Genomic DNA, 13,107 nt, shown 5'->3' on the forward strand with positions numbered 1-13,107 from the left:
TCCATCCATCCATCCATCCATCTGTCCATCCATCCATCCATCATCCATCCATCCATCTGTCCATCCATCCATCCATCATCCATCCATCCATCCATCTGTCCATCCATCCATCCATCATCCATCCATCTGTCCATCCATCCATCCATCATCCATCCGTCCATCTGTCTATCCATCCGTCCATCCATCATCCATCCATCCATCCATCCATCATCCATCCAATTGCTGTTCTCCCGCCTGCTCGTTCATTCCTTTGTCATGCATCCATGCACCATGCATCCATGCATCCATCCATCTATCCACTCATTGTTCTCCTTCCTACTCATTTATTCTCCCTATTCTCCCTGCATTCATTCATACACTATCCCACAAACATGTATTAAACATGAGCAGAAGGCTCTGATGGGACGTACGATCTGGGTTTGAATTCTTTCCCACCCACCAACCATGCTGGACAAGGCCCAAGCCTCCTGCAATTTAGTTTTACTGTCTGTGCTATGACAAAATGCTCAGGGACCAAAATGCTCAGCTCAGAGCTGACTTCCCAGGAGCAAAGGCCCTCTTAAGCTATGTCATGGAAACATGGATGGAAGGGGCTGGAAGCCCAGCCAAGAGCAGCTGCAGCTGTGGGTTGGTGGCTGACAGAGCAGGTGGACTGGCTGGGTCTTCCCAGGCCAGAGCAGTCCTGCCAGTGTTCTCTCATGCCTGTGCCTGTCCCTACCCCCCAGGGGTGCACAGAGGGATGGTGGCCTTCTCCCTTCCCTTCCATGCCCTCCCTCTTGAAGCAGGGAGTCTCGAGCTTGCAGTAAGCTTTCTTATCTCCTTGGGAGGCTTGCCTCTGGTGTCCACTCAGGAGCCCTGGAAGGCAGGCCAGCTGAGAGGAAAAAACAAGGATGGCATGGTTTTCCCTCTCCGTGAGGAGAGGTGGGAGCCTGGCAGGGTGGGAGGGTGGTGGACAGGACTTGAATTCCCCAGCATATTCTTGTCCTCAGGGCTCATGGTCCTGTGGGGAGGGGAGGCAATATTGGGGTCAGAGGGTGGTATGGGCCAGATGGGGTAGTCAGATATGTGGGAATATGTGGGGTAGTGAAGAGGGTGTGGGCAGTCCCAGGACTTGGCTGGGCTGAAAGGTGGTCAAGATGGTGGGTGTTCAGGATGGTTGGGCTGGGAGTGGAGGGGAGGCATAACTCAGGAGTTGCGTCACAGATCCATAGTATGGAAGAGGGACTTAGTCCAGCCTGTATTTTAGGAAGATGCTTGCCTCAGGGGGAACTGTAAAAGTGTGAGGTGAAAAGGATCCAACGAGGACAAAGTGGCTGAGGGGACGGGGTGGGGTAGGGAGTCAGGCAAGGAAGAGGCTGTCCTGGGGGACCCTGGCTTACTGCTCCAGCCTCCAAGTGTAGTCAGTCAGCTGGGGAGAGTTGGGCTGTGACAGCATGCTGACTAGAGACCACCCCAGCCTACTTGGACCCCACAGTAGCCTCAATTTCTGCTCTGTCTCAGGAGACGATCGCAGCCTATCCAGCTCCTCTTCGGAGGCCACCCATTCGGACATCAGTGCCAGCAGCAGGCTCACTGCATGGCCAGAGCAATCCTCGTCCTCTGCCAGCACGTCGCAGGAAGGGCTGGGGCTGGTGGCTGCCCAGGGGCCAGGGGAGGCCATACTGGGAGCCTCACGGCCACCCCTCAAGCCGCTGCGGCAGCGGCAGCTGCAGGAGGTCGGCCGCCAGAGCTCCTCGGACAGTGGCATCGCCACAGGCAGTCACTCCTCCTACTCTGGCAGTTTCTCATCCTATGCTGGCAGCAGCCTGGATGTGTGGCCAGCTGGAGAAGAGTTTGGTTCACTGCTCAGCCTGCCCCCAGGGGCCAGTGGACCCGAGCCCAGACTATGTGCCTGCCCACCAGGCACAGCAGAGTATCAGGTGCCCACCTCATTGCGGCACCACTATGACACTCCTCGAAGCCTGTGGCAGGCCCCCAAAGACTCGAACCTGGCCTCCCAGGGCAGCTCTGACCTCAGTGCAGCCACAGATTTGGGTGGCCAGACGCCCACAGGGTGTCCCTCCGGCTGGCTGGGTGCAGGACAGCGGGGACAGGCGACGGAAGCCCTGGGCAGTGAGGCCATGCTGCCCAGTCCATCCCCTGGCGAGCCCTGGGAAGCAGGCAGCCCCCATGCAGGGCCACCTCCAGCTTTCTTTTCGTCATGTTCAGTCTGTGGCGGACTCAAGGTAAAGCCCCCTCCCTGAGACAGCAGACTGGCTGCTGCTGCCAAGGGCTGGATACAGCCCCTCCAATGGGAGAGGAGTGGCACTGGCCTCTTTGCAGAGGGGGTTCTCTGTGCTGTGTTTCGAGAAGCCATCAGACCTGTGCAGAGAGCCTCAAGGGCAGGGTGACAACCACAGGGCTGTTCTCCCCCATGTAGGCACTATGGCTGCCAGTGGAGGAGGCTGGGCAGGTTGGAGTCAGCAGAACCCCAGACCTAGCTTCTGGGCTGTCTCCTCACCCCACGAAGAAGGCACAGGGTTTCTGTGCCCATGGGTTCCTGCTGTACATTGCACTGAAATCCCTGTGGGCTGTGGTCAGGTTTCAGTGTCAAACCTTGTCCTGGTCCACTGCCCTCTTCCTTCATGACCAACCTTCTGTCATTCTTGGTCATCTGTGCAGTGTACAAACATACCTCCCATCCAAAATCAGATCCACTGCAGTTGCTCTGGACTCCCCAGCTCTGAGCCAGCAACTTTGCCAATGCAGCTCCCTGGGCATGTTCGATGTGTGATCAACTTTACATGTTAACCTACAGCACCCACAGGTGGGCTCGGTGTCCCATCCCACAGGGAGGAAACTGACGCTCTGGAGGCTCCATGACTTGCGGGGGTCTGTGACCTGGACCCCCTTTGCACCCTCAGACTAGCCTTCTTCTGGGCCCCTGGAGGGTTCTGGGAAGAGCTGCCTGGCAGGGGTGAGGGGAGCCCCCCAAAGGCTGAGTTGACCCAGGCTTCCGAGATTAGCCTGCCGGAGGGTCCCTTGTAAAATCTTCCAGTGGCTCTGCCCTGTGCCTCCCTGCTGGGACCAGGAAGCTGGTGGTCAGGACCAGGTGGAGGAAATCAGGACCTCGCTGGCATTTGGAGGGCTCTGGCCCTGCCCACAGGTCATCCTGGCTGTGTGGTTCCTTGCATGGAGCAGGAGCTGCTCTGCTTCCCTGTGTCAGGGTCAGTGTGGCTGTGCCCATCCCTTCTGAGTACCCCCAGCTGGCACCGTGGTATTGATCTGGCAGGCTAGCTCACCTGTAAATGCCTTGATCTGTACCTTCACTGTCAGCTGACGATGTTGCTCTCTCGAGTTTTTAAAATCTGACACTTTTGTAATACGTTCTCAGACTGGAAATAAAGTTCTCTTTTCTAACTGCCTTGCCTTCTTCCATTTGACCCACCTCCCCACCAGGCCTGCGTCTGAAACCCAGATAGCAGCTTGAGGCTGTGAGGCCTGTGAGAAAGAGGACAGGTGGCTTTGGGTGGCTCTGGGGCTGGGGCATGGAGTGTGTATGCATATAGCGTGTGTGCTATGTGTGGCGTGTGGAACCCAGGCTGCTGTCGGCAGTGGTCTCTCAGGTCAGGCACAAGGCTGGTAATATGCAGGGGTGCTTCGTCTCCCCACGCAGGGCTGGCTCTGAGTTCAGATTCATTCTCCACCAACCTGTTTGGTTTCTCCTGTGCAGAGTCCAGCTCCAGGGAGCAGCCTTTCCCTGCCTGTCTGTTTTCAGATTTATTGGGAGTTGGGGACCTGGCTCCTACCATGCTGCCCTGTACAGAAGGGCAGACTTTGGGGGTTTGGCCATATTCACTACCCAATAGCTGGGTGGCTCCGCAAGTCACTACATGTCTCCGAGCCTCAGTTTCCTCCTCCATAGATGGGTAACTGTCCCCACTTCATGGGCTGGCCTGAGGGTCTTATAAGCCCCTGTGTGAGCACCGGGAAGATGTGGACTCACAGAACAGACATTCCTCCTGCAGAGGGACCAAGGTGCAGCTCCTGGGGCTGGGAAGCCAGGGGGTGACTGGCCACAGGGTGTGGCTCTGCCCAGAGCCCTTTGTTCTGTAGTTCACTTCCGTGCTCCCGTGGGTCCTCTCTCTATGGCAGGCAGAAGAGGCATCCAGGTGGGGAGGGCTGGTAAGGTTGGCGTCCTGCTGTTGAGGTCTCTGATATATGGCCTCCATCTGAAGACTGGTCTGGTCCAGGTCCTAGGGAGATGGGGGTTGGGCTGAGGGCAAGAAGTCCTCACTCTGAGGAGCAAGGGGGCCACCCATGACATACTTGGGGAGAACGGGTCAAGGGGAAGGTCTCCAGGGAAAGGTCCTCCCAGGCCCTTCTTCTGTGTCAGCCCATCACTTAAGACACCACAGCCCCCAGCAGTCTGTGAAGGTATCTACAGCTAGGGCCTCATGTGGAGCCCAGCCATGGACTCCTCTTCATAGGGTGGGGTGGTGGGCTTCCCCTCAGGTTGAGGACATACAAAAGTAGTGGACACTGATCTTAGTCCTCACAGACAACCTACCAGTGGACCTCACCTGGTCATGCATTCTTGTTACCCTGTTGCAGTCCACCTGCAACCAGGGTCTGGAGTTGATCTTGTAGCCTTGACCCTCCCTGAGCAGGTGCTCTTTGCGAGGGCTGCTGAGGACTTGACTCTGTTCGGCGACAGAGAATTTGAGTGTCAAACACCCTTGGAGACCTATATGTGATAGAGCCTGGAGTGTCTGACTCATCCTAGGGGTGCTTGGGTCCCCAAGCTTGCATGGGGCTCTGTTATAAACGGCAGTTAGACCAGCCTGGGTTGCCAGGGGCCATCCTTATCTGTAGCCTGGGCCTGTGACCAACTCCCTCAAGGCTCACCTAGACCAGTCCAGATACCAAATCCCCCTTTCTGCCTTCCCTGCATGAGATCCCACTGCCAAGTTGGCCCCTCAGAGTCACTGGGATTCTGGGATTCTTTATGGTCACCTTTTTCTATAGGGGCTTGAGATGTTTACAGCTCTAGGCTAGTTCAGCCTCTACTTCCTCCCAGCTAGAGTAGGGGGAACAAGCCAGTGAAGTGTCCACCAGTGGCTCATTCCTCTTCCCCATCTGCCACTTCCTTTCAGATTCTGACCACACCCTAGCCAGGAAGATGATATTCTGCCATCAGGCGACTGCTTGTCTCACAGAGGGGCTCCAAGGGGTTCTCTGTAAGGCATGGGGGCAGAATGTCGGGGCCAGAGAATAAACGCTGTGGTTCCTGTGGGCCACACATGCATGCCGCTCAGCTCTCGTGTGCTACCTGGATGATAGGCAGCGGGTCTAGCTGAACCATAAGCAAGAATGGGAGGGGGGAGTGACCTGGGCATGCTTGTTTGCCAGCGTCCTCAGAACACTTCTGTCCATAGCTTTCTGAGGCCTCAGCATTCTCCTGGACTGTCATGCGGAACCATTGCCAGCTGGGTGGTCAGAGCTATGGGGAGGCGGCTCTAAGAACAAAGAGGTCTGGAAAATAAGGCACTGGCCCTCCAGGCTACAGATAGTCCACATCCCTGAATCCATGTCACTTTGGTGGTTAATAGGGGTTGCTTGCTTCTTGGGGTCTACAGGGCAAGACAAGAGGAGAGTGGGACACACACTGACCCCTGTTCTCTTTGGTCTAGGTTGTGGCTGCTTCATCCTCTGGACTCACAGTGATGTATCCAGGTAGGCACCTGACTTTGAACCCCAGTGCTCATAGTACGGGGATGAGGGAGATGGAGTCAGGGGACAACCCTGCTAAGTGGGCAGGGGTGTGGGCAGTGGGGTGACTGGCACTTGGAATGCCTGGAACAGATGAGCAGGGTAAGGCAGTCAAGGACAGGTGAATGGGTCTGGGGTGTGACTGATGTGGCCTGTTGAGGAGTAGCTTGTGGATAGCTGGATCTCCATTTAGAGTCACAGACTTGGGATGGTTGGCCCAGGTTCTAAGTGTGGACAAGGCAGAGAATGGTAAAGGGAACAATTGCCTGTGTGTGTCGGGGTCCCCAGCTTCTCAGGGCAGGGAAGACTGAGGTATGGTCAGAGGAGGTGTGGTCATCAAGGAGGGTAGGCTCTCGGCAGATGACGTCTGGAGGGTGCTGCTCCTGACATGGGGCAGCCCTTGAGGATTGGGAGAGGATGCAGGTCCTGGGTGGCTGGCCTTGGGCCCAGTGGCTGAAGACCAGGAGTATTCTGGGTCTTGTCTCCTCTGAAGTGGGTGCCATAGATTTCCGAGTTCCTTTGTACAAGGGAGTGGTGGTTTGACCCTATAGGTTCGATAGAACCCAGAGAGACCCAGGGAGACAATGGACAGTGGGGATAAAAGGCAGCAGGCAAGACTGTGAGCGAGCAGGGTCAGCACAGTGACTCGCAGGAGAGTCCCAAGCCCATTTGTCACTGGGGTTTCCTGTCTGGGATGCTCAGCGGAAATGCTAGTTCCATGTGGGGGTCTGTGGCCCAGAGCCTTGAGGCTGGCCTTGCCATGAAGTGGCAGAGGTGGACCTCCTCATGTGGGCATCTCCCTCTACTGCCACATCATTAGGACTGCCAGTATTTTATTCTGACATGGTGGGGGCCCCATCCCAGGAGCAGAAGGATGGGGATGATGTAGGAACCCCTTGAAGATAGGACCCTCTCCCTCTGAGGGAGAGGGTAGAGTCATGCGGGAGGTGGAGTCTTGAGTCTGATGAGGGACACATGAGTTGGCCCTGGGCCAAATTAGGAACAGAAATGTGCCTGGCTTACTATGGTCTAGTTGTGATTGGTCTGTGGCTGAGGCAGAAGAGAAAGGACAGGCATCTGTCATCTGCTTTGTTCTGGCAAGCATTTGGGGTTTAAAACAATGCTTACCAAAAGCTAAAATTGAATTAAAGTGCCAGGTGGGACACAGCACAGGGGGAGCCAGCCTTTCCTGACCAGTCACAGATGGACACATCCCCTCAGGCAGATAGTGAGGGTTCACCTAGAGATGAGAGTGGGGTACACATTGGAGGCAGCTCATTGAACCTGGAAAGTGCCCCTCTGGCCTTTGACTCTGGGTGTTGAGTGGTCTAGAACCTTCCATCTGTCTTCCTGCATTCAGACTTTGTGTCCTGCTTTTACCCGTCCCTCCTCAACCACCCACATGTCTAGACCATCTTGGAAAATATGAATCTAACCCCAAAACAATTACACTCAGGGAGCATGTCCAGGCCCATTGAGGCCTCGGGCCCAGCACCAGCTCCCCCTCCTTGGCCTTCAAAGGCCTTGTGCTGAGGCCTGGCCCCTTTAGCTCACCTCCGGCTCCAGTCCTCTGCCCAGCCTCCCTGCCCTGGCTCACCTACTCACATTCCCACTCCTCCTCCCCTCTGCCACACCCCTCTCCAGCCTGCCAGCACATCCTGGAAGGCCTGCTGTGTGGTCCTGCAGGACTACAAGGGCTCTTCCTCTGTCCACCACTTGGGCCTCCCAGAGGAGGTTTCTGCTTTGATGGATTCTGTGTGCTACAAGTGCAGCAGATTCACAGAAATCCCGTGCTCAGATTAGAGATTTTTCTGGGGATTGAAAATGCTGAACTGGTGTTTTCTTGCCAAGGGCTAAGGACAGGAAGGTCTGTGAGCTTAACAAGCGAGGCCACCTCCCTGATCCTGAGGTCAGTGAATGGACATCCCAGTTGGCCCTGTGTAGCAGCTGGGGTTCACTATAGCTTGGACAGTGCATGGGCCTTAAGACCCTGGCCTGGACCAAAGGTCCAGGGCACCTTGGCCTAGCCTTCTCTAGTGGGGAAACAGCTTGCCCTGGCTTGCCTGGGACTCCCCTGATTTTGACACTGGCATATAAGGATGTGATCGCTCCTGTCCAGCAGAAGCATGCCCACTTTTTCAGACAGGTCTTCCTGTAGCTCCAACTGGCCTGGCTGGCCTCGATCTCACAGAGATCCACTTGCCTCTGCCTCCTGAGTGTTGGGATTAAAAGTGTGCACTACCACCCCAGCCCAGAGCCCCCTTCTCTTGCTTTTATCCCAGGCCCACTCTTCTTACCTCAGGACCTTGGTATTCACTGTACACACAGCATGGTCACCTACTCATGGCCCTGCCTTATTTTCTGCTTTGAGTCTCAGGGAGGGGTGTGTGGGGGTGTGCAAGGGGGCAGTGGAGACCAGGGTGTAGTCCTGGAGGCCAGGTACAAGCTCCATCTGCAGTTGGAGACAGGAAGACCTGGAAGTAGGGACTGGGGTGTTCAGTGCTGCTCCGGGGAACCCTGCCTTCCTCAGGCCAGCCCATCAGCACTGAAGTAGCTCTCTTGTCTGAGCTGCTCCTCTCCTCCTGCTTCCAAGAGCACATGTTGTCCCAGGTGTCAGGAGAGGCAGGGAGGCAGGGCCATTCAGCTCATAGATCTCAGAGCTGTACCTTGTCTCAGCAAAGGGAACCTGGTATCCTAAGAGGAGCTCAGCCCTCCAAGGACATGTACTATATAGTAGGGGGTCTTCCTCAGGATCCCGGTGGCTGCTGGGTTGGGAGACAACTGCTCACTTTCTTCAGTGAATAGTCAGGGGGTAGACACCAATCACCTTAGGTCCCATCTGCCTGTCCTGGCTGATGGCTGTGTGACTTGGGAACTGGGGGTCTCTGCTGCAGCCTCTCCATGCAGAACAAGCTGTTGATGCATTCCACCCTAGCCTTGCTATGGCAGGAAGCAGGAAGGCGAGGGGCATGGAGTGGGACTTCCAGATGGAGCCACATCATCTAGGATGTGGCTGGGTGATCAGGGCTCCTGGAGCAGACAGGCAGAGCCAGGCCTCTCTCTGGATAGGAGGTGCAGAAACAATGCCCCCAACCTGAGCCCCAGGTCCCACCTCAACTCTGCGGGCTTGGTGTACGCTATGGGGTAGGGACCTCACCAGTTTGACTGTGTCTAGGCTGCTGACCTTCATTCAGGAAAGAAAGGATGAGGGAATGACTGCTCCTGCCTATCCCTCTGAAATGGTGTTCTGCACCCCTATTCCATATATTATACCCCTATTACATCCCCACTGCAGAGGGACCCTGGGAACAGGACTGTGGAGAATGGTCTTCTGATACCAAAGTCCTTTGGGTGTGACTTGGTAGGGCAGGGTCCCTGGGCCTGCAGGGAAGGGCCTGGAGCCCATCCAAACAGCTTGCTAACAATGAGACCACCATGAACACCACCTGTTGGGCACAGAAGGCCCTCTGCCCCTTTGCCCACCTGAGCTCCATGAGCTCTGCACACACTGAACCATCAAACTGCCAGAACACAGGGAAGAGAGAGGGGTGGATGCTTAGGAAAGGATTCAAAGTGCTTAGATGCCTGGAGGGAGGAGGCACCCACATTTCTGGAGATACTGTTGAAGGTGTGGCTGTGCTCAACAGAGGGGTTCTGGTGGGAATTACCCACCCAGAGGGCTCCTAGAAGCCTGCAGGAGGTGGAGGACCCAGGACAGCAAGAGAGGGCCAGGCGAAGACAGTAGGGATGTGCTGGCTCGGCAGATGCAGGAGAGGAGGGCCTATGACAGGAAGCAGTGCCTGGAAGGTTGTAGGACAGAGGGACACAGAATAGGCCTTGGGGGTCCATGGTATCCTGGACCAGAGAGGGGGCAGTGGGCAAGTCCCAGGATGATAGCACTGGGTCAAAGATGGGGAGTCCAGGAACACTGGGGAGCTGGGGAGGGGTCTTCAAGACTCAGCAGAGGGGCAGGGTGGAAGGAGGTGATGGGGTCATGAAGCATGAGGCAGTGCTTTGCTGAGTGGATTTTGGGGGTCTGTACAGCTGCCAGTCACCTCCCTGGGACTCAGAACCCCTCTGCCCACAGGATCCCCAGGGCTCATGGCTGCTGATAGCCCAGGGCCTGAGCGACCACGCAACGAGACGCCCACATACGTGAACATCCCTGTCAGCCCCTCCTCTCGACCACAGCTGCACTATATGGGCCTGGAGTTCTCAGGGGCCAGTGCTGGCGTTCGAGGTGGGTTTCCACAGGGAGGCCTTACAGGGGTGCTGTGACCATGGCCTCTGGCCTCAGCCCCAGGCACATCAACCCTGGTTAAGGAGTTCTTCCTACCAGTTTGTAAGTGGCCTTTCCAAAACCTCAGCCCAGCCCTCCCCACCCTAGGGGCTGCAGGCTGGCTGTCCAGATCCTGGCAGGGTGACCAGGGTGGGTGGCAGAGGAGGTAGATCAGAGTACCCATTGGTCCTGTCAGTCATCTGAGGGCGGTCCTGTCATCTGAGGGCACAGGCACTTTCGGGCTAGGTCTGGGGCAGCTGGGTAATGCAGGGGGCTGTGCTTATAGCCTCCACTTACTTACTGTGGGCTGCTTACAGGGGCCAGTGCCTCCCGCTACGCCCAGATTGACATCACAGCTACAGAGACGGCACATCGAGTGGGAGCCCGACACGCACAGGCACGAGAAGAGCGACTGTCAGAGCTGGAGCAGCGGAGGAAAGGGGCCCTGCAGTGAGGCAGCAGCACGGGCTGAGGCTAACTGGACACCTGCCGGGCTGGACAGTCTGATATGGGCAGGCAGGCCACCCTTTCTGTGGATTGTGGCCCTTGTGGTGAGGGGCCCTGGCCTGTTTCTCTGCGTACGCCGGGTGCTCACAGTTGAGGCTGACTTGGCTTCCTGCTGCAGGGGAGGGTGCAGCTGGTCTCTGTGTCTTGGGAGGAGCCATGGAAGGTTCTGGGCCCACATCGGTTCATTTCAATGTGAGAAAGGCATGTGGCAGCAGCTTTCTCCCGTCTAGTCTCTCACCTCACCAGTGCCCGGGGTTGATTTCTTTTGGCCTGAACAAGTTCTCATGGGCCATGGGGCCACAGATGGGCCCATCTCCAGGCATTGGTAGCCTTAGTACCTGATAAAACAGTCTCCTAGGCCAGGGACGCAAGCTGTGCGCCCCATCCTGGAAGAGGTGACCATGATGACAGCTGTGCCCTAGCAGAGCACTCTGCACAGAATGGTCCCCCGTGTGGCTCCAAGCTCTGTGACCACCGGCTGGCCTCTGCTTCTGACCTCAGCTGGGGCTGCAGCCTTCCCTCTCCCCAGCCCCTTACATTGTTTCTCAGAGTTACAAGAGCCCTGTGTCTTAAGGAGAAGACCATAGTGGGAGCAGGACTGTTCCCACCTCTCACTTTTGGGACCCTCCCTAGCCAGCCATGTAAATAGTTTCAAATCTCTATTGTTCTATTTTTAACAATGCACATTATTTTCCAAATTTATTTTCTCAAGTGCAGTTTTTACCCTAGGTTAGATGGGACTGACGTCTTGCAGCTGAGCGAGGGGTTCAGGGTGGAGGGGTAAGCAGAGCCCCCCCCATCAGGCTGGAGTTTACAGATGTGCCTGCAGGGAACATGTGACATTTCCAGAACGCAGTTTCTAGGGTGGTGGGCCTCCTGAAGAGGCTGGCAGGGGCTTCTCCTGGGCTCCTCCCACAGCCCAGCACATCCTCTATCCTCTTTTACCCTTCTTCCCCACCCCTAAGGAGTCCACCAGGGGTCCAGTGGGTTTATGGCTGGCTGCTGTGAGGACTTGAAGCCCAGAGTGTCTCCTCTGCTGAGAATGTGACTCAGGGGACAGCCTGGTAGCCAGGGCAAGTGCTTTATTTAGGGATGAATCCTGGAGTCCCTCCACTCCAGGACTGTGGTTCTGTGATAAGGGTGTTATGGTGTGAGCGACATTTCAATCAGGACTGGTGCATCTGCATGGCTTGGACCACATCCCTTCTGTGCTGGGCTGCCTGGGGTACCCCCTAGACAACTGCTCCCATGAGGAATGAAATGGGGCTGGGGCAGCCACCAGTGTGGGAAGCCAGAGTCGGGGCAGAGCCAGGCTTACCTCAGGATAAAGGAAGATGTGGTAAAAAGTCCAAGCTGTGTCTGAAGGGGTCCAGAATGGGGTGAGGCTGCCTCTGGTGGGGTTGTTCTGCTATGGCAGAGGGTAACCTCTAGTCAAGGAAGCCTTAGGGGTCCCAGGAGCTCAGCCATGAGGACAGCCACTTGAGGCCACAGCTACTACAGACATCCACTTGACCCTCTTCCAGAGTTCGATGTCCAGGGCCTGACCCTGGGGCCATCTCTGCAAAGCTGTCAAAGTTGCCGAGATCTCAGGAACCATGACCCAGCCCAGCTGCAACTGAAGCTTGGGAAAACGTCCTCCAAGGGAGCTGGCCCTGAGCTGAGCAGCTCTCTCTGCTCACTGCCTTTCTGGCTGCCCTTCTGTACCACCTTCCTTGTGTAGTACCCATGGAAGTCATCTTATCCTGTCCTCCGTTCAGTCAAATCAGAGTCCTTTCTGGGCTGTGGACAAAGCCCAGTCCTAGGCTCAGGCCCAGTGCTCAACTGTACCTGAACCATGGGAGGACTGGCGTCTCAGGGACCAGAATCTGCACTCACAGATCCTGGCAGTGCACCTGCTTCCACAGTACACACAGACCCGAGTCCAGACCAGCCACTAGCACTTCATACAGTGGCCTGTGAGTCCTCTGTGCTGTAACTGGGAACAATGGTGTCAAGTGGGATGTCTTGTCTTGTAAAGCCTGAATACCCATCAACGCGGAATGTGTCAAGTCTCTTCATCTATCAAGGCGACAACAGCTGTAGATGAGGCAGCTCTGAGTATGTGAGTGGAGGGAGGGTCCTGGAGACAACCTGAGAATGTGGTGCTTGTGCGGCTGCTGAGTGCAAATGGACTAAGTGGGACTCCGTGTGTGTCTGCACAAGGGGTATCCTTGGAGGCCTCACAGGAGGGGACCATGGTTATCTTGGGAGGGTGGAAGATTTCCTTCATTGCTGTGTAGGACATCTAAGCCCACAGAAGGGTGTGGAGATTGGTGCCATTGGTGCCCAGGATCCAGCTCAAGGAGCAGGAGGCCCGGGGTGCTTTTCCATACGGGTCTTCACACACTACTATCCGAGAAGGTTTAGAAGTTTAGGAACTGAGTTTGGCAGGTCCATGGGTAATCCCAGTATGGGAAGCCGAGGCAGTAGGATTGCCAGGAATTTGAGACCAGTCTGAGTTCTAGGACAACCAGGACTAAAGAGTCTCTCTCTCTCTCTCTCTCTCTCTCTCTCTCTCTCTCTGTGTGTGT

The 13,107-nt window shown here is 56.1% G+C and overlaps 1 protein-coding gene across 2 annotated transcripts in view; it reads left to right on the forward strand.

Moving 5' to 3' along the window:
* Positions 1 to 11,166, forward strand: part of Dok7 (docking protein 7) — a 33,919-nt gene extending 22,753 nt beyond the window's left edge. The window contains exons 7-10 of one of the 2 annotated variants that reach the window (XM_008841875.3): positions 1,501 to 2,225; positions 5,673 to 5,715; positions 9,839 to 9,991; positions 10,348 to 11,166. In XM_008841875.3, coding sequence (XP_008840097.2) covers positions 1,501 to 2,225; positions 5,673 to 5,715; positions 9,839 to 9,991; positions 10,348 to 10,484 — 1,058 coding nt within the window. In that variant the 3' untranslated portion in view covers positions 10,485 to 11,166. Of the gene's footprint in view, positions 1 to 1,500; positions 3,394 to 5,672; positions 5,716 to 9,838; positions 9,992 to 10,347 lie in introns of those variants that run through there. The other variant, XM_029567717.1, reaches the window with a different exon arrangement.
* The last annotated feature ends 1,941 nt before the right edge of the window (positions 11,167 to 13,107 follow it).

Source organism: Nannospalax galili, unplaced genomic scaffold (assembly GCF_000622305.1).
Source record: "Nannospalax galili isolate Female #2095 unplaced genomic scaffold, S.galili_v1.0 scaffold101, whole genome shotgun sequence".
In the NCBI taxonomy this organism is placed as follows: domain Eukaryota; kingdom Metazoa; phylum Chordata; class Mammalia; order Rodentia; family Spalacidae; genus Nannospalax; species Nannospalax galili.